Below are 21,262 nucleotides of genomic sequence, written 5' to 3' on the forward strand. Positions count from 1 at the left end.
GCAAGTTGCGCCGCTTCGTGACGTCACAGGCCTGCGTTGATGACGTATGACCAGCACCGAAGCTCGTTTCCCCGGCAGCGGAAGCCATAGCCGGTGAGTCCGAGCCTCGGCCCACCTTCGCTTTTGGGCAGGTGGGATCGCGGCCGAGGCAGAGAGGCAGGGACGCGCTTTCAGGAGCTCAAGCCCCGAAAGGAGCAGGCTTCAGGGTCCAAAGCATTACCACGCCCAATTTCCCGGTCTTTCTCCACCCCCCCACCTCGACCCCCAAGAGTTCGATTTGACCTTTGCGTGAGGGGCGGAGCTTGTCGCCCTATAGTGAGGCTGGGAGTGCGGGCGGGGCTTCGCCTGTATTTAGAAGACTCCTGAGCTGGGGGGCGGGGCCTGTTATTTCAGATCGAGGCTGGGGCGGGGTCTGTTATTTCAGATCGAGGCTGGGGCGGGGTCTGTGTTCTCTACGGAGGGTCTAGGGAGAAGGGGGCGGTGTTTGTCACTCACGGAACTAGGCTGAGGGTTAGGAGTGGATTTTATACCTAATCCGTGACCTAGAGAAGCGGTTCTCAAAACATTTTACACTCTTAAAAATTGTTGAGGACCGCGAGGGTCTTTTATTTATGTAGGTTATGTCTGTCGATACTGTATTAGAAGTTAAAAGAAAATTTAAAAATGTCTAATTCATTTCAAAATAGCAATAACAAACCCATTATGTGTTAGCCTAAATAATATTAATGCAAAATATATTTTCCAAAACAAGAAAAAATCTAGTGAGAAGAATGGCATTGTTTTGCTTAGTTTTTGCAAATCTAATATTTGGCTTAATAGAAGACAGCTGGATTCTCATATCTGCTTCTGCATTCAGTCTGCCAGGATATGTTATGGTTGTAGTATTTGAAGAAATCTTGCCTCAAACAGATGCATAGTTGGAAAAAAAAGTATTTTAATAGGAAAATAACATCTTAGTATTATTACGAAAATAGTTTTGACCTGGGGGACACCTTCCCCTCCAGGGGGACCACACTTTGAGAACCTCTGACCTAGAGCATTAAAATCCAAGAAAGTTATAATTTTCTACCAGTCTCTAGTAAGGATCTTAGAATCATGTGATTGGTGCTAGAAATGAGACTCTCTCATTTAGTTAACATTAAGTGCCTACTATTTGCTGAGCTTTGGGAATAAAAAAAAGAGTTTTAAAAGACAGTCCCTGCCCTCAAGGAGTTCGCTATCTAATGGAGGAGGCAACAAACAAATATATACAAGCAGGCTATGTGCAAGAGAAATAGGAAATAATTAGCAGAAGGAAGGCATTAGAATTAAGAGGGTTTGGAAAAGACTTCCTATCGAAGATGAGAGTTTAGTTGAGACTTAAAGGAACCCAAGGAAGATAGTAGATGGAGATGAGGAAGGAGACCATTCCAGTGTGGGGGACAACCCAAGAAAATGTGCACGTGTGAAAGATGGAATGTTTTGTTCAGGAAACAATCAGGAGGCCAGTGTCGCTGGATTGAAGAGTACATGTTGGGAAGTAAGGTATAAAAAAAACTGGAAAGATAGTAGGGGACTAGGTTATGAAGAGCTTTGAACAGCGAAAAGAGGATTTTGTATTCGATCCTGAAGGTGATAGGGAACTACTGGAGTTTATTGATGGTTTCATTGTTGGACCTATGCTTCAGGAAAATCACTGAATGGAGGATGGATTGGAGTGGGGAGAGACCACTGGGCAGACAGACCTACCAGCAGGCTATTGCAGTAATCCAGGTATGAGGTGACAAGGGTATTCACCAGAGTGGTGGAAAGTGTCAGAGTAGAGAAAGGGGTGAGAGATATTGCAAAGGTGAAATCTGTAGGCCTTGGCAATAGATTGGATATAGGCAGTGAGAGACAGTGAGAAGCTAAGGCTGATTCCACGGTTTCAAGCCTGCAAGACTAGGAGCATGATGGTGCCCTTTACAATAATAGAGAAAGTAGAAGGGAGGGAGAGTTTAGGTGGAAAGATGAGTTCTGTTTTGGACATGTTGAATTTAAGATGTTTTCTGAATACCCAGTTTGAGATGTCTGAAAGGCAGTTGGAGATGAAAGTTTGGAGGTCAACAGAGAGGTTGGGGCAGGCTAGGTAGATCTGAGAATCATCAGCATAGAGGTAGTAATTAAATCCATGGGAACTGATGAAATCACCAAGTGAAGTAGTATAGAGGAAGAAGAGAAGAGGACCTAGGATAGAACCTTGCGGGACACCTATGGTTAGAGGGCATGATCTGGAGGAGGATCCAGCAAAGGAGACTGAGAAGGAGCCGTCTGCTAGCTAAAAGGAGAACCAGGAGAGTGGTGTCTGGAAAACCTAGAGAAAAGAGAGTATCAAGGAGAAGAGTGATTAATAGTTTCAAAAGCGCTCTGATTCTTAGAATCTAGCCAATAGCCCATAGATGCTCAGATTCCTTAAGAGTCTAGCTAATATGGCAAATCTTCAATAAACCTTGTTTTTGGCTGCCAAAAAAAAATAGTTTCACAAGCTACAGAGAGGTTGAAATGAATGAAGACTGAGAAAAGGCCATTGAATTTTGTGAGACAAAGGTAAAGAAGGAGATAGTGGCAGAAGGCCACTATATGAGTGATAGGAGATGATGTAGAGGGGAGAAGAAGGAGCTCACAGTGAATGGCCTCAATTTTTATCTGTAAAGTATGAATGGGGTTCTCACCTGAGAGAGTTCAAGGAGGGGAAGCCATGCGAAGGTTTGAGGAGGGATGAAAAAGTTTGGAAGTCTCTGTGGAAAGTGGGGTAGTGAGTTGATAAGGCAGGTATGGAAGAATTATCTAGTAGCAGTGAGGGCCCAGTTGAGGATGTATAACATAAATTTGTAGTGGACCCACTCAGATTGGTTGCATGGTTCTTTTCACCTCTAGGGCTCATCCAGTTCAATCCCATCATTTAAGTTATTAGAGGTGATGTAGTGCCAAGTGTGCTGGTCTGGGAGTCAGGAGAGACCTGACTTGAAATTATGCCTCTGATACTTACTTGGTGTGTGGATAAGTTACTCAGGCAGTCACTTGGACTTTTCTTCACCTTAGCTTTCTCACCTGTAAAATGGAGATGGTGATACCTACCGTACCTCTACTTCTACAGTAATGTATGTAAAGTCCTTTGTAAAGCTTAAAGTGATATGTTAACTGTTGTTATCGACCTTGTTGTCCTAAGTCATATACTTTGGCTCCAAATTCTTTGCTTTAGACGGCAGGGATCTTGGAGATAATGAAGTCTAATACCCTCATTTTATATGTGAGGAGATTAAAGCCAATGGAGGTGATCATTTTTCATACTCCAACATACTTTGCAGACTTCTTATATGTTATTCATATGTTCTTTCACTCTGCTGCAGCCAAACAGATCTTGCTGTTCTCAAAACTGCCTGGGCCAGACATCTTATTTCTTTTTTTTCTTTTTTTTTTTCAAATGACCATCTATTTTAAAGCATTGTCAGAAACATAGATACATTTAAAGCATTTAAAGCATAGTCAGATACATAGAAATAATTTCAATCATACTGTTTACAAGGATGGTAGCCTTCTTTAAAGCATATTTTTTCCTTTTTTTTTTATCTCCCCCCATCACCAGGATTTCTCCTAGTATTCCTCCTCCACACCCTCAGAAAGCCATTCCACATAATAAATGATATTTATTATGGAGGGGCAAAAATTGGAAAAGAAAAAAAAAGCAAAACTGATCAGCACATCAAAAAAAAAATCTGTAAATGTATGCAATGTACCACTTCCACTGGCCTCCCACCTCTGCAATCAAGTTAGGCTGAGTTGTCTTCTCGAAACTTCTTCAGATCCATTCAAAATGGATCCAAAAAGCCTTGTTTATATGAAATTGGCAGTGGTACCCTGAAGAATTCCTCCTCTACAAAAAGAACTGAATGATGAGAGGGACCAGGCAAGAGATGCTGCTTCAGGTTGTTCCAGACTTGATGGAAAGGCAGATCTGGAGCCAGGTTTTTTACAGTCCTCTGCTGAATATATGAATACAGACATCGCGTTTCTGTGTTTCGCTTCACAAGTGACTATAATGCATTTCTTAGAATCCCTAGTTTCCTTCAGAAATGCTCAAACATCATTTCCTATGTGAGGCCTTTACTGGTTCCCCTAGCTCTTAATGCCTCCCTCCCCTCCTGAATTACCTTATGTGTTTTGTATATTTTAAAATATGTTTATTTATATATGTAGTTGTTGTCTTCTCCAGTAGAAAGTAAATTTCCTGAGGACAGGGACTATTTCTTTTTTGCCTTTTTTTGTTTTTGTTTTTTTTGTTTTTGGCTAGGCAATGGGGTTAAGTGACTTGCCCGGGGTTAAGTGACTTGCCCAGGGTCCAGTGTCTGAGGCCGGATTTGAGCTCAGGTTCTCCTGACTCCAGGGCCCGGTTGCTCTATCCACTGCGCCACCTAGCTGCCTCTCATTTTTATCTTTGTAACCTCAGTGCCTAGTGCCTAGGTATTAATATTATTTTGTTGGTTAGTCATGAACTTTTCCCCTCCAACGGACCCTGTCTTACTTCCTTTACCAATTGCTCAGAAACTTGGAAAAACTACCATTAACAGAGTCTTTCTGATGAGAACTTGTTTCTTAGTTGAAAACTGAAATTGGATAATCCTAATGATGCTCAGAAGACAACTTGACTGTCTGGGTTCTTTTAGATTCCTTAGCCACCTTATTATTTGTCTCTTCCTATTTTCTTAACTTATTGAACACTTCATTGGAAAATGAGGGAAAGGAAGAAGGTGAAACTTGAGTCAGGCAGTGATATAGGTCCACATCTGCCCCGTTGGTAAAAAGGATTAGAAGAGGAGGAAGAATGATTTAGGAATAAGGATTTTAGAGAAGAGTTTTTTTGAAAGTTGGTCTTGATTTTTTAAAAATGTATAAAGAAAATGCTATGTGTAGCAAAATGGTAACAAGTTGAACTTCTTTGGAAGTGACACCTGGAAAGCAGAGAAGTATAGTAGAAAGATCATTAGCCTATGGCATGGGAGGCATGGGGTCTTGCCCAGTAGCTGTGAGGCCTTGGGTAAGCCTCTTCACTTCTGTGGACTTCCGTTTCTTCTAAAACACAAAGGGGCTGAGGGGGATGATTCCAGCTCTAAATCAGTGAACCTAAGATTCCATGTTCTGAGGTCCCTTTTAGCATTTGTATGTGTTCCAACCTCCTATGTTCTGAGATGTCTTTCAGATCTGACATTTACTTTTTCTGACATTTTATGTCTAAGGGCATTTCCAGCTCTAAAGTTCTAATGTTCTATGTTCTGAGATCCCATTACCTCTATTTTTTTTGCAAGATCCCTTCCAGATTTAACATTGTTTTGTAAGGTTATTTCCATCTCTTATATGATTAAATTTCACAGGCTTTGGAGTTGGAAGGGACCTTAGAAATAATTTGAGAGGAAAACACTGAGACTCAATGAAATGACTTCCTTGTTCAGTGTTACACAGACAAGAAGTAGATAGCATCGCTGAGATTTGAATCAAGGTGTTTGGACTCCTCAGCCAGTGCTTGTTCTATTTTCTAAAATGTTATTACAAGGTCTCTTTTAATTTCGATATACTATTTTAAAAAAAAAAATCTCCTACAATTCTTTCTTTTTGCGTGGGTAATTAAACATTGTTTTTAGTCTGCTATATAATAATGTGTCATTGTGTACTTGACAAGCTAGTAACGTTATTGGGATTCTCCTTTCAAATTTTTTGACTTATGTGCAGTTAAAATCTTAGCCTTAAATGTTGCAGTAATGCAGGTTTTTTATAGAGGCTATTTTCCGGCTCTCTTGTACTAGTTCTACTTTTGGGCTCTGCATTTTCTTTCAAAGGTTGTTTATTTCTAACCCAATTCTAGTTTTTATTGCTATACTGCGTTCTATTATGACTCATAAACAGGGAGACCAGGAAGCTTGTCTCAAATTGAGCAGGCAGATTGAGGCACATGATAGATGAAAAAAATTCAAACAATTTTTCTTTTCACTAACACCTCCCCCTGCCCCCCCCAAAAACCCCTGCACATAATTAGAAGCCCATATATGGACATGGGTATGGGTTAAACAGTGACCATATTTGGCAGAAGCCCAGATATAGAAACCTCACCCAAAGCCAACCTTTTACATAGAGCTCTGCTAAGATAGAGCAGGGTTACTGCTAGTACCTGGTGGTGTAAATTCCCGACAGAATTTGTTCCTATTGGCTCTTTGCATAGCTGGGCAAGATCCTGCATCCTTTGCTGCTAAGGAAATGCTAATTACTTTTACAAAATTCATGTGTTCATAGTAACAGGAGGAGAAACTATTCATGTTTAACCCATTAGTTTGCATTTCTGGAAAGGCCATGCAATCAAAAAAATATATTTTTTAATTAATGGTGACTATTAAAAGCAGCATGGCAGAGAGGGTAGAGTGTTGGGCTGGAATCTGGAAGACCTGGGGTCATCTTGACACTTGTTTTGTGAATCTGTGTGTGTTACTGAAACGTCTATGTTCCTCAGGCAGCAACCTCTTAAGGACCTAGCTACTAAGTCATAGATGGATTGCCATCCAAGAATCTCCCACTCTGAAATCATAGATCTGTATGACTTGTACTTGACTTACACTGAAATATGAGTCTTTGAAAGAAAAAACCTGGGGCATTAAAAAAAGTTCTAAATAGAAAGGACTTTAGAATATGACATGTTGGAACAGAGAATGTTAGAACTGGAAGTTGCCTTAGAGATCATCTTACGGATAAGGAGTCTGCGGCCCTGAGAAGGGGAATGGCTATTAGGGGGACATAATTAGTGAGTGGCATAACCAGAACTCGAACCCAGGTTTCCCAATTGTCATCCTTTTACACTTTATCACATTCCTTCTTTAGAGGGACTCATTTATTTTGAGAGGGAGTCTATAGATGAAAACTGGAACTAATTGGTAAAGATAGCAGACTCAGGGTGTTGGCTAATTTATTCATCTAAAACAGTGCCTTACACATAGCAGGTGCTCAAAAAATATTTGTCAAATGAACAAAATACCCACTAAGTTATATTATCTCCTTGCCTTCCCCAGCTGTGTGAGAGCCCCCTTTTCTCTCTGAAGCTATGAATGCAACATTGCTATTCAACAATTATGTAGTTCTATCACAGAGGTAGCTGCAGGCTGGAAAATCTTTGAGGGTTTAAAACTATAGAAATATAATGAGTAACTTGTGTTCACAGAGGAGAATGGCATCTTCCAGAGCTCTAGCACCAGTAACATTAAAAGCCTCAGATCTGATCCATGCTTTAGATTCATAGCAAAGAAAAGTACATTCTAATTTGCAATCAGTGCATATGGAGCAGAAGACAATTTTAATTAAAAGCTGTCATGTAATTTTTCCCATCATTTTGTGCCTGTTGAGGGTTTTAAAAAAATCAGCTTAAAACCTACCTCCTATAATCTGTACTCTCTGTTTACAGTACAGCATAGTCACAATTTTGTATATTTTTTCCACATAAGCATTTCATTATAGTCAACAAGGTTCAGGTTGCTGGAATGGCCTCTTGCCTCAGTGTTCACTGCTTATTTCATATCTGTGAAAGGCTTTTCTTTCTTTCATAGGTGATTTCTCAAGGACTGTTTTGAACCATGGCTTTGGGACTAAGATGCTTTCGTTGGGTGCAGCCTGGGTTTTGCAACTCTCTTTCAGTCTTGACAAAGCCTGTTTCAGAAGTTAGGCTGAGAAATACGAGTGTGACCTGGAATGACGGCCAGCAATGTGGGGCCTATCTAACTGTGCCCATCCGACATTTTGCTACCAAGAAAGCCAAAGGTATGGAAACCATACCTTAATCCTTCTCTTCTTCTTCTTCTTCTTTTTTTTTTTTTGTTTTCAGATACAGTCATAGAAATAACACAGCAGAACAGAGTTGGGAAGGACCATAGTTCGTGATGATAATTATAGTTCATTATTTATAGAGTTAGAACAGAGTCTGTTAGAACTGAGAGAAACCCTAGCATATAGAATATTGGAGCAATAGAACATAGTATATTAAAATGGAAAGCAATTCTAGAACTCAGTGCTGGAGTGGGAAGGGACCCTAAGCCGCAGAATGTTAGAATAATAGAATACAGAATAGCTTTTATGTGAAGTCTCACATCTTAATAACAGCTAACATTTATATAGCACTTACTACGTGCCAGGCACTATGCCAGGAGCTTTACATTTATGATCTCATTTTATCCTCACAACAACCTTTCAAGGTAGGTACTGTTGTTATCCCCTGTTTTTACAGATGAGGAAACTGAGGTAAACATGATTAAGTGACTTGCCCAGGGTTATACCACTAATAAGTATCTGAGACCAGATTTGAAGTCAGGTCTTCCTGACTCCAGGCCTATATCTGAACAAAAATCACCTCTAGATCATCCCTGACAAGAAATGAAATTTCCTTTGTATTTTACTGTTTACTAAGTGTTTTCTTTACCAAAAATCCCTGGAGGGTGGGGAGGACAGTTATTTTATTTTATTTTATTTTTTATCTGGAGCTGTGGTTTCACTGGCACAGGGAGCTCTGTTGTATAAACTAGCTGCTTCTACTAGTAGCCATCAGTAAATGTTTGGCAATTTAAAGTCCTAGAGAATTCCCTGGGGCACTAAAAGGTTGAGTGACTTGTCCAGGGTCACAACCAGGAAGTGTCATTGGTGGGACTTGAATCCAGGTTTTCCCAACTCTGAGTTTGGCTCTTTATCTGCCATACCACACTGCTTCTTTGGCAGGTTATTACTTTCCTTATTTAGCAGATGAAGAAACTGAGGCTCAGTAAGGGGAAATGATTTGCTTAATATATAGATATTAAGGGGCAGAGTTGAAACCCAGACTAGGTCTGATGTCTCTCAAGGTCTCTTGATTCTGAGCCCAGTCAACCAATTAACAAGCATTTATTAAGGGATTACTGTGTGTCAGGAACTGTTCTAAGCACTGAAGGTACAAAGAAAAAGCAAAATCAGTTCCTGCCCTCAAGGAACTTATATTCTTTTTTTTTTTTTTTGGTGAGGCAATTGGGGTTAAGTAACTTGCCTAGGGTCAGCTAGTAAGTATTATGTGTCTGAGGCTGGATTTGAACTCAGGTCCTCCTGACTCCGGGGACGGTGCTCTATCCACTGCGCCACCTAGCTGCCCCAGATTTTACATTCTAAAGAAATAAAATTCCAGTGTTTGTTGATGTTAGTGATGCTGCTACTGCCTGTGTTCATTGTGTGTTTGATTCCTAGCCAAAGGTAAAGGACATCCCCAACCCCGAGTCAACATTAATGCATCCTTGGTGGAGGACATAATCTGTCTGGAAGAGGTAAATGTGGAAATGAAGTCTGTGGTAGAAGCCCTTAAGGATAGTTTCAACAAAAATCTCAATATAAGGACTTCTCCAGGTTAGTAACAAATATATTGCTATCCATTTTATAATATGTTATTGCTTTAAATTGAATACATAGGGATAGGGACTTAACCTGTGGTTTCATTGATATAGGGAACTCTGGGGTGAGGAAACTTTCTCTACCTCTGCAATTTCTAGTATTAGGGAGTTGCCCAGACCACTGAAAAGTTGAGTTACTTGACCCCACAGCCAGTATGTTTCAGATATAAGATTTGAACTCAGGTTTTTATGTGCCACACAGTATGTAATTAGAACCAGGAGCTTTGATCTGCATCCTCAGATTTCTTCTGGTTTATTATTTTTCAACACACACTGGGAACTGAATGACTATAACCTTGAAATTTCCAGCTAAAGAGTTTTTACATCCTGGGCTTGACCAGGAAGAATCCGTTTGGGTTAATAACTTCCTGAAAATGGCTTTTTGTAAGTGGGAAATGTCAGAAATGTCTATGAGAACTGTTTGCAGATGTGACGAAGAGGCAAGTTGTCAGCTTACACGTTAGCAAGGCAGGAAAAATCCAATTTCCACTAAATGAGCCTTTTGGAAATTGTCATCAGCCTAGTGTCAGGCTCACTGGCATCTCTGGAGGTGAGGGAGTTTGGGCAGGAATCCCTCCTTCCATTCCCCTTCAGGACAGACTGTTTTATATAAGAAATTTGAAAATATTTTATTCAGTTGCTCTTGAGCAAACAAAGAGAAAAACATGTGGTTCCATTTGTAAACATCATTATATACACACTGAGCTGTAAGATACAACCAGTGTTGAGCAAGAAGACCATTCTTCTCCTTTGTCAACCTTTGTCAGCTGGAACATAGCTGTCTTTGCTGACAGGAGAGTATGCCATTCAATCTCTTTAACTATTTACTTTAACCCTATTTATTGTTTTTGTTATGAAATGAATAAAAGGTGGCCCCTTCCCCTGGTGTGTTTTATCTGCCAACATTCTGTAGTTAAAATCAGAGAGCAAGTAGAGGGAGAGCTCTGGAAGAAATATGATACCTAAAATTGGCCAGTAAATTCTCCTCCACTTGACCAGAAAAGATCTGCTGGACTGGCAGAGAGAGGCCATTGAGTTTAGTTTGTTAAATGTTAACCTCAGGGAATGTGAAGGGCAGAAAAGAGGAGTAGGTGAGCAAGATCTTTGCTGGGGATTGATGACAGGGAAGAATTTAATATGCTATGGATAGGCATTAAGGGGTGATAACAGTCATCAGTGTAGACTAAAAATTACACCTGTTTGTGTGGTACTTTGAAGTTTATAAAGTGCTTTCCTTTCACCAGACCTTTGAGGTAAGGGGACAAGGATTACTACTCTTGTCTGCAAGTGGGAAAATTAAGGTCCATGGAAATTAAGTGACTTGTCACTGATGTCACAGCTAGTTTGTGTTGGAACTGGGTCTTGAATCCAGGTGTCCTGACTCCAAATTCCTTACTCTTCTCACCACACCATGCTGCTTAAAAAGACTTCCACCAAGATCACCGAAGTACTTTCTTCGGCAAAGAATCTCATGACAAATAAGCAGAGTGAAATTAAGATGCACCAGAAAGCATTTCTCCCTTCGCCTTCTTAATTTTCTGAATGATTTTTGTGTAGTAATAATAATAATAAGAGCTCACACTGGCACCAGCTTGACAATTTACAGTTCTTTCCTCAAAATACTCCTATGAGGTAAGATCATAGGTTTCAGAGCCAAAAGGAATCTTAAAAGATCATTAGCAACTCTCATTTTAGATGAGAAAATGAGTCTAAGAGAGGTGAATTGATTTACTCAAGATGACATACAGCATTTGAACTCAAGCTCTGACTTACAGGGGGAACAATTCTGATGTACACGCATATTGGTCTCTTCAGACAACCAATATGGGTGCATGGAGAACCTGCTAATCAACTTAGATTTTAAAAAGACATTTAGAGGATAGATACAAGGACAGGTAATTAATACAGAGAATTAATGCAAAGTAGGAAATAAATGAAGGAATGAATGAAAAATTAGCAATTACTATGTGCTGAGTACTGGAGATACAAATACAAAAGCAAAAGATAGTCCCTGCCCTGAAGTCAAGTAAACCAGCATTTATTAAGCACCAACTATATGCCAGCCACTGTCCTGAGTCCAGAGATACAAAGAAAGACAAAACTAGTCCCTGCCCTTAAGGAGCTTACAGTCTAATTGAGGAGACAATATATAGATAACTTTGTACAAACAACATATTTAACAGTAAAAATGGGAGATCATCTTAAAGGGAAGGCGCTAACATTAAGGAGGACAAGGAATGGCTCCTTGCAGAAGTTGGGATTTTAGTTGAGACTTGAAGGAAGTCAGGAGGCTGAGATGAGGAGGGGGAGAATTCCAGGCATAAGGGAAAGCCAGTGAAAAGACCCAAGAGTTGGGAGATGGAACGTCTTGTGTGAGAAACAGTGAGGAGGCCAGTGTCAGTAGATCATAGAATATATGGAGGGGAGTATGGTGTCAGAAGACTGGAAGGGTAAGAAGGGGCCAGGATTTTATGAAGGATTTTAGAAGTCAAACAAAGGATTTTACTTTTGGTCCTGGCGGCAATAAGGACCCACTAGAGTTTGTTAAATAGGGGAGTAAAATGGTCATACCTGTGCTTCAGAAAGGTTTTCTTTGATACCTTAGTGGAGGATGAACTAGAGTAGGGAGAAACTTGAGGCAGGGAGGCTGACTTAAAGGCTTTTGCAGTGGTGCAGGCATGAGGTGATGAGGACTGACGTCAGAGTGGTAACAAGGTCAGAGGGAAGAAGAGGGCATGTATGAGAGATGTTGGAAGCTACCTTCCAATCCTATCAGTTCTACAGTTGGTAGGACCTGGCAACATATTGTATAGTGGGGGTGAGGGACTGAGAGAAGTCAAAGATGACACTTAGGTTCTGAGCCTTGGTCACTGGCAGAATGGTGGAAGTTAGGAAGAGCAGAGGATTTGGGGGGAAAGACACAGAGTTCATTTTTGGATATGTTGAGTTTCAGATGTCTACAGTACATCCAGTTCTCAATGTCTGATGGGAAAGTGGAGGTCAAGAGAGAGGAAACGAGGTCTGGAGAAAGGTTATGGCTGGATAAATAGATCTGACAGTTGTCCGCATGGAGATGATAATTGAATCCATGGGAGTTGATGATCAAGCAAAATCATATAGAGGGAGAAGAGGGTCCAGGACAAAGCTTTTATGGACTCTCATACTTAGCGGTCATGGCCTGGATAAGGATCCAGCAAAGGAGAACGAGAAGTGGCCAGATAGGAAGGAGAAAACTAGAAGAGAGCAGTGTCACGAAAACCTAGAGAGAAGAGAGTATCAAGGAGAAGAGAGTGATCCACAGTGTCAGAGGCTGGCTGAGAGGTCAAGGAGAATGAGCATTTAGGAAAGGCCATTAGATGTTACAGTTTGGGGGAGGAAAAACATCTAGGAGAGTGGTGGTCAGGGAGGGATATTTTGGTTTGAAAATGGCAGGAATGGGGAGTGGAGCCACAGAGGCTTTAGATGGACACATCCTCTTCAGGAGCAGTGACAGAATTGATTTGATTATATTCTAGAACTGGACAAGAGAGGAGTAAAAGGTAGGCATTCAGTAGCATGGCAGCTGTTAGGCAGACAGCCAGGAAGTGACCTTATGGCACTGTAACAGCAGGTTTAGAGCTGATGATGCAGGCAAGGAAAAATAAGGACACGAATAAGTTGTTCTTGTTGTTGTTGTTTTAAAAGTGATATTGGAGAAAAGAGAAGAACCATTGCTTGGAGTGAATGGGACAAGGGTAACTGATTACATAAAGAAAGTATAGCTGCCTAATTCTTATTTGGCTTGTTTTCTCTGCCAAGGAAAGTGATCTTTGCACTGGAGAAGACAGGACAGAAATGACTTAAAAGATGTAAATAAATAAATAATAAAGAAATAATTAGAGAGCATGTTATCGGCCTTTAATGAATTCAGGACACCTGACCCAGATAAACTACCTCCTCTATTCCTGAAAGAACTAGCATATGTGATTTCTGAGCCACTGTTAATAATATCTGAATGACTGGAGAACAGGAAAGGGGCTGCAGGACTGGAGCAGGTTAGATGTTCCAGTTTTCAAAAAAGGGAAGAGAATGGAGTCTGTAAACCATAGGACAGTGACCTTAACTTCAATTCCTGGCAGATATCTAGAACATTATTAGAGATATGGTTAGCCAACATCTGTGAAAGAAAGGTGTGATGCAGGCTTGCATCAAGAACACATCGTAGGCCTCATTACCTTTTTCGAAAGAGTTATTAATCTGGTGCATAAAAGAACATTGAAGATGTAGCTGACCTATTTTTTTTTTAAGCAAAACATTTGATAAAATCTTTCCTCCTGTTCTTGTGGAAAAGATGGGCAGAGGTAGATTAGAGAATAGTAAAGTTAGATTGAACTGGAGTTTGGTAAGTGACCAGACTCAAAAGAGCAGCCCTTAGTGGTTCAGTGACAGCTTGGCAGGAGGTCTCCAGTACAGTGCCACAGAGATCTGTGCTTGTCTCTGTGCTGTTTAACATTTATATTAATGACTTGGATAAAGGCATATATGACACAAAGCTTGGAGGATAGCTAACTCCCTGGATGACAGAGCTGGGATCCAAAAAGATCTCAACAGGCTAGATCACTGGGCTGAACCTAATAAGATGAAATATAATAGGAGTAAGTGTAAAGTTTTACATTTGGGTTCAAAAAAGCAGACTTTAGGGGCAGCTAGGTGGTACAGTGGATAGAGCACTGTCTCTGGAGTTAGGAGAACCAAAGTTCAATTTTAGCCTTGGATACTTACTAATTGCGTGACCCTGGGCAAGTTACTTAACCCCAATTGCTTTCAAAAAAAAAAGAGTAGACTTTACAAGTATTGTATGGAAGGAGTCATGGTTAGCAATTTGTCTGAAAAAGAACTAGGGGATTTAGGGGATTGTAAGCTCAGTATAAGTCACTAGTGCTGTGTCATCAAGAAAACCTAATTCAATCTTGGGCTACATTAAGACAAACATAGCTTCTGAGAAGAAGAAGGTGATATCCTGCTGTATTCTGTTTTGATCAGACCACAACTAGGATATTGTGTTTGTTTCTCGGCATCACAATTTAGTAAGATCAGTGATAAGCTGGAAACGGTCCAGAGAAGGGCAGCCAGGATGGGTGAAAGGCCTGGAGCTTATGCTGTAAAAGGATTGGTTGAAAGAATGGGATAAGAACAGTCCCAGTGGAGGGGAAACATGATAATTGTGTTCCAGGGTTTGAACCTTTGTCTTGTGGAAGAGAGTAGTTAGAATTGTTCTCTGTGACCACAGAAGTCAGACGTAGGAGTGGTGGGTGGAAGAAACAGAGGCAGATTTAGGCTTGATATCAGGAGGATCTTCTTAACAATTAGAACTGTTCAGAAGTGGAATGGACTGTCTTGGAAGGGGTTCCTTCTCAGGCAGAAAATAGATAGCCAACTATTAGATACTGTAGTTGGTATTATTTTGGGGTATGGGCTGGACTAGATAGCATCTGAAATTCCTTCTATCTCTGAAATTCAGTGATTCTGTATTTCCCAGTTCTGTTCCTTCTACCACACCATGGACAAGTGCATAGATAATTATCTCAATTTTACAGCTGAGGAATCTAAGGGAGAAGTCAGTTGCTCACTATTCATAGGACTGGTGATGCCAGAGCTCTTGATTCTGAGTATGGCATTCTTTTTTGTTTCACCATGATATTCAATTAGCCTAGTGGAATTGGAGCCCCCTCAATGCATAGGGTACATTCAAACCCCTTTTCATCATCAATCTATTGACCAGATTTTTTTTCTCCTTCATTTCCTTTTATACTAGCAAAGTCCTTTGTAATGGCTAAACTCACTCAGAGCAGTGGTCCCCATTCTTTTGATGAAGGCAACATTTCAGATTAAGTCTTCAGCTCAGATCTTATGTCCCTGGCAAGGTACTGAATTATAATAACATAAGGGGACCAGGGTAGTCTAAAATGTAGTTGCATGTGACCTTTATTTATTTATTTATTTATTTATTTTTGCTTTGTTCAGCTCTCTCTGAGTCACAAGAGATGTCAACAGCAAATGATCCCTACTATATGTGTTGTAGTTGTATTTTGCACAGGAAATCAGGGAATTTGGAAAAACATTTTTCTGGCTTTTGAATATAGATGTACTTCTACCAAAAAAAAAAAAAAACTATCTTTGATGCTTTACAGCTGTGCCAGCAAAGTATAAGTTTGGGTAGGTCAATCCAAGGTAGAAGGACTTTGGGGATATGCTCAGTGACAGACAAAGGCTGGTATCTGAGGACCAGTTAAAGTTTGGAGAGAAATCACCAGAAGACTGGCCAAAATTGGAGGAACCATGATCTATGTTGGGGGAGAGAACCCCAGTCCTAATGAAATCACCAGTCTGTGAAGTACTAAAGTGTAAATAATTGTGACGGTTTTTGCCATTGTCAAGCTTTGCACTGGTATTTTCCAAAAGTGAGCTTGGTGGTGACTCAGTACAGAGATTAGTTTGAAATGGCAACAATTCAGTTTAATTCAGACTTTTCTGTGTCTGTTATGTTCAAAAAACTGTGCTGAGTGCCAGGGGGATACAAAGCTCAAATCAAAATAGTCCTTGCCTTTTAGGAGTTTATGTTGTTGTCTTGTTTTTTTTTTTTTTCCTGGGGGGAGGGATTGAGGGGAGGGACTACAACATGTGTACAAGTAAGTGAAAATAAAGCCTACACCAAGTAATACAAGGTAATGGAGAAATGTGGAATGTTCTCTCTCAGGGTCCCTGGATCACATAACTGTGACAACTGGCGATGGGAAGTTTGCTCTAAATCAGATCGGCCAAATCTCCCTGAAATCACCTCAGCTGATTTTAGTAAACATGACCAATTTCCCAGAGGTAAGATTGCATTGCTCAAAAGTTCCATGCAGGCTGAAGGTGGAGTGGGGAGGAAGGCAGAAAGGCTAGATCAAGAGGAGAAGGAAGCATTTCTTTCCCTGCCCCCATCACTTTCTCAGGTTCAAGCAGAAGACAGAATAGAATAAACATTTAGAAAAACTGGTAACCTGCAGGGGTGGAGGGAAATAAAGAAAAATATTCTTGATGCTGCTCAGTTTCCATTTGGCTGATTATAGGACAGCGTAGTGGTGTGAAGTACATCATTAATTGTTGTCGTTCAGTTGTGTCTAACTCTTCATGACCAAATGAACCACACTGTCCATGGAGTTTTCTTGGCAAACTACTCGAGTGGTTTGCCATTTCCTTCTCCAGTGTACTAAGGCAAACAGAAGTTAAGTGACTTGCCCAGGGTCACACAGCTAGTAAGTGTCTGAGGCCAAATTTGAATTCACAAAGACTGACTCCAGGCCCAGCATTCTATTGAGCTGTCTAGCTGTCTGTGTATCATTAATACTGCCTTCTAATTGGACCAAATGGACCATTTGAAAATAGAGAGAAGGCATCAGTCTTTTTGAGGCCAAGTAAGGAAACTAGCACTGACTGTGGAGGCAGAAGACTTAATTCCAAGTCCGAGCTCTGCTGCTTACTAATTGTGCATCTTTTGGCAAGTCCCTTCACTCTTTTAGGTCCCACTTTCTTTGTTTACAAAATGAGAGTTCCTTACAGTTTCAGATTTCCCTTTTTTAGGTCTAAATTCTATAAAACTCTTTCCTTCTTTACTTCCTAAATTCCATTGTCATCTCCACAGTATGAACTCAACCTATGCGGAACACCAGGCCCATTCATTATATAATGTATTGAAAATCATAGATTCATAGAATTGGATGAGATCTTAGAACAGAGGTGTCAACCTCCTCCCTGCCCCCATCCCCTTCTCCAACCAGATTAAAATGTAATTGGGAAGTATTTAACAAAGTAAAGTATAGCATAGAGAAATGTTAATTTGTGGATTTCTAAGTCAGTATGGGGCCCACAGGGATCAGGTTTCTATTCAAGTTTGACACCACTGCCTTAGAGAACGTCTAATCTAAGCCATGCATTCAACTGAAGGAAGAATTAAAACACAAAGAGTTGAAGTCATTTGCTCCATTGAGTTAGTAGCAGGGATAGGAATAGAGCCAGAGTCTCCTGACTCCAAGGCTTTCTACTATACCTTCTTGCCTATTCCTATACTCTCCTCAACCTTTACTATGATGTGGGGTAGGGGAGTTAGTTTAAGAAAACAGCCGAAAGTCACCTGGAGCCAAATCAGTTGAGTAAGGTATATGCTCAAAATCAGCAATTTGCAGGGGGGAATATAGTTGTCATATAATTGAAAGTGCCCTTAATTTGGAGCCAGGAGATGTGGATTTAAATTCTGCTTGTGCCTGTTTGCCATGTGACTTAGGACAAGGCACTTAACCTCTTAGTATAATCATATGCAAAATAAGGAGGTTGGACTAGATTATTTATGTCATCCTCTCTCTGTTCTAAAACCCTTTTCTCTTCTTCCTTTTCCACCCTTGCCCCCACAAAAAAGTCCTCTAAGTAAAAAAAAAACAAAACCCTAAGACTTTTTGATTATAAATCAATGAATCTCATTTTCTTTTGTGAGTTATAATTTGGTTCTGAAGGCAGTTGTGATATCATTGGAGCACATGTCCAGCTTGTTGAACCAGAGAACATTTGACAGGCTCAATTATAGAAGGAAGTTTCTGTACCATTCCCCACCCTTTCCTACCCCATCCCCAAAGCCTTTGCTTGATGGCCACCCCTGGGGCCTATAAAACCAGTGCTGCTCAAGACATGGGAGGTGGAATATAATCAGCACCTGTGTGGAGGTGAGCCTTTGCATGAGCACCATCTGCCCCTTTGAGACAGGAGTATGGAAACTCAGAGCTGGTCACTATCTCCCATATCTGCTTCCTTTGGGCCCCTCAGCCATATCTAGCTAGTTTATTTTATACCAACGATACTGCAGAGCCAATTTAGGGAATGGCCTCCTAATTGCACAGCTTGAAGACCTCATCAGTGGGATTGCTTTGCAGTTCCAGCCACTTCTGTTATTAAATATAAAATGGCATTCACAAAAGAAGAACCTGATTGGCCACTGCAGGGTGATAGGAGGCAGGAAGAGGACCCATAGAAATTAAAGCACTTGATTTTTTTTTGAAATCAGACTGTCTTCATCTTTTCCTACTGCTGGATCACTCTCATTTTCTGCCCGTTGCAACTCGATGACTTTAGAAGCACTTGCAGATGACTTGGAACAGAAGTTGGTTGCCAAGGGCATCGTGAGGAAATATAAGTTACTTGTTCCTTTTGTGATTCCTTTGTGTTGTCTGGCGTTATCTGGGAAACAGTATTGCTGTAACTAAACATTTCCTTCCTGTAACTTAGAAACAGTACATAAAGGACTAAACTTCCCAACTTCAACATGCTGACCTATCCTCATCTGTTGACTTCATTTCTTTTCAAATTCAAGGATGTTTGTTGATGCAACACAAATTTATATACACATAACATCATGGAGTCAGAATTCATAGGATTTAGAATTGAAACAGACCTTTAAGGGCATCTGTTCCAGCCTTCTTATTTTACACAGGAGGAGACTGAGGCCCAGAGCTGCTTGGTGATCTGCCCAAGTCACCCCAAATAGAAGTAGTGGAGCTTGGATTCTCACTTACATCCTTTGATTCGAAACCCTGTGCTCTTTGCAGTATGTGATGCTCATTAGAACTGGAAGGTACTTTTGAGATCATCTAATGCAAATTCTTTATTTTTCAGGGGAAAATTGAGGCCTAGAGAGGAGAAGTAATTCTCCCTAAGTCACACAGTGGGTTTGTGGCAGGATTGTGACTTGAATCCAGGTCTTGTGATTTCCTGCCCTGCATTCTTTCCACTGCACCATGAAAACAAACAAACAAACAAAAAAACCCACCTCTTTTGCATTTGTTTAACACGTGTCTTGGCTGATAAATGATACAAGCACCAGCTGCCATTGACAGACTTGCCTGCAGCTAGAGTTAATGATGGGAAAAGAGAGGAATAGAAACCACCGCATGATTTTAGCAAAACAAAGCAAGTAGGAAAAAAATGCAATCAGTTCTTGCCCTCTTGCAGCAATGAAGTTAACTAGAAATAGTGGGAAAAGCACTGGATTTGGAGTCTGAAGACCTGGGTTCCAATCTCTGCTTAGCTGATTACTAGCTTGTGACCTTGGACATACTGCTTCACCTCACTGAACCTCATAATACTTGTACTGTTTGCTACTAGGGGTTGTGAGGAAAGTTCTTTGTAAGCCTTTGAATGCTATCAAAACATGTAGGTGCACACACACACGTATACACAATATGATAGAACACTAGATTGAGTCAAGAAACCTGGGCTGTAGGCTTGACTCTGCCACTGATAACACTGTCCTATATTGGGCAAGTCAGTTTCCTTAGCTCAGCCTCAGTTTCCTCCTCTGTCAAGTAAAACATTTGCGCTAGATTATTTCTGAAGTCTCCATCCAGCTCTATGACCCTAAGAGTTGAATAGACTTGAGACAACTTGAAATGAATTTCATCTGTTTAAGGTGGTGAAATCCCTGAGAGCTGTCCACCTGTACTGACCTGGAGGCCTGTGTGCAGTCTGCCTCCCTTTGGCAGGGGGTGGCGTGGGCTCATCACTCACCCTTGGCTGGGATACTTCTCCAGCAGCAGGTGTAGGCTGCCCCTGTGCCACACTTGGAGGCTTTTCAGCTTGGAAGGAGCTGCCAGCACTTGCAGCCTGTTGTCATGGCCTTCAGTAGAGCCCAGTTTTGCTTCTATACCATGACAAGGCATTGGAGGAAGATTTTAGTGGAGGCTGTTGGTAAGATCTCCAGTCAACCCATGACCTCATCAGTTTGGGTCTTCCCTCTGCAGTACACATTGTCTCTCCTTAGCACTCTTACTCTATGTGGTCATTGTCCAAGTCTTTCCATGATTCCTCCCAAAGGGATCCCATTAACATGATCCATGAAACATGTATGTAAGTAGGGACAAGAGCATTTAAATAGGGCAATACAGTGTGAGGGAATTTGGCTGAGAGTCAGAGGACCTATGTACTAGTCTCTGTCCTGCCGTTTACTAGCTCTGTGACCTTGGGCAAGTCACCTTCCCTGCCTGTGTCTTAATTTCCTCATATGTCAAATGTGGTATGGACTCAATTCCTTCTAGCTGTGCATGAATGTAGTCAAATTCTAAGTATTATGTGTGTAAATGGTAAATTGTACTTTATGTGTCAAAAATGAGTTGTCCACATACCATATTGTATAAAACCTTCCTCTTGCTCTTTGAAGGTACTGAGTTCTGCTCCAATAGACTTAAAAACAATTTTCAAGAATGTTTTAGTAAAACCATCTACATATTTTGCAATAAGTATCTTTCTCAAGTAGAAAGTTATTTTTTTATTATGCTTTTCTCTGTTTGTGAAATCAGAATTCTTTCATTGTAGTTTTGAAAACTGGAACCAGAAACGACAAAATTCACTTTATTTGGTGCTACATAGATGAAGTATAAAGTTATCCATGTTTTTTAAGCCAGCATGTCAGAATCTTTAAAAACAATTATTGCTGCTTTTTGCTTTTACACTGTAATTATTTTTCGAAGTACCCCACTCTTCACTTCTCACCATGTTCCCTCTCCTACACAGAAAAACAGTTAAACAAAACCAGTTGACCCAGAAGCCACTTCTGATAGTGTATGCAGCTTTCTGTACCCTTGGTTCTCCACTCCTCCTTTGAGAGGAGGGGAATCTGTTTCAGCATCTCTTCTCTGCAATCAAGATGGTCATTGAATTGAACCTAAATTTTAATGTTTTCTTTTACATTATTACTATCATTATGTGTCTTGTACTCCTGATTCAATTTTCCTCTCTCTGCATCAGTT

At 40.6% G+C, this 21,262-nt stretch overlaps 1 protein-coding gene across 1 annotated transcript in view; it reads left to right on the plus strand.

Moving 5' to 3' along the window:
• The first annotated feature begins 22 nt into the window (after positions 1-22).
• The window catches only part of LOC114047091 (ribosome-recycling factor, mitochondrial-like), a 56,878-nt gene continuing 35,638 nt past the window's right edge, over positions 23-21,262 (plus strand). Inside the window, exons 1-4 of the mRNA XM_027867803.1 lie at positions 23-93; positions 7,599-7,809; positions 9,253-9,408; positions 16,189-16,307. Of these exons, the coding sequence (XP_027723604.1) occupies positions 7,626-7,809; positions 9,253-9,408; positions 16,189-16,307 (459 nt within the window). The 5' untranslated portion in view covers positions 23-93; positions 7,599-7,625. The remainder of the gene's footprint in view (positions 94-7,598; positions 7,810-9,252; positions 9,409-16,188; positions 16,308-21,262) is intronic.

This window comes from Vombatus ursinus, unplaced genomic scaffold, assembly GCF_900497805.2.
Source record: "Vombatus ursinus unplaced genomic scaffold, bare-nosed wombat genome assembly UNPS02014786.1, whole genome shotgun sequence".
Classification (NCBI taxonomy): domain Eukaryota; kingdom Metazoa; phylum Chordata; class Mammalia; order Diprotodontia; family Vombatidae; genus Vombatus; species Vombatus ursinus.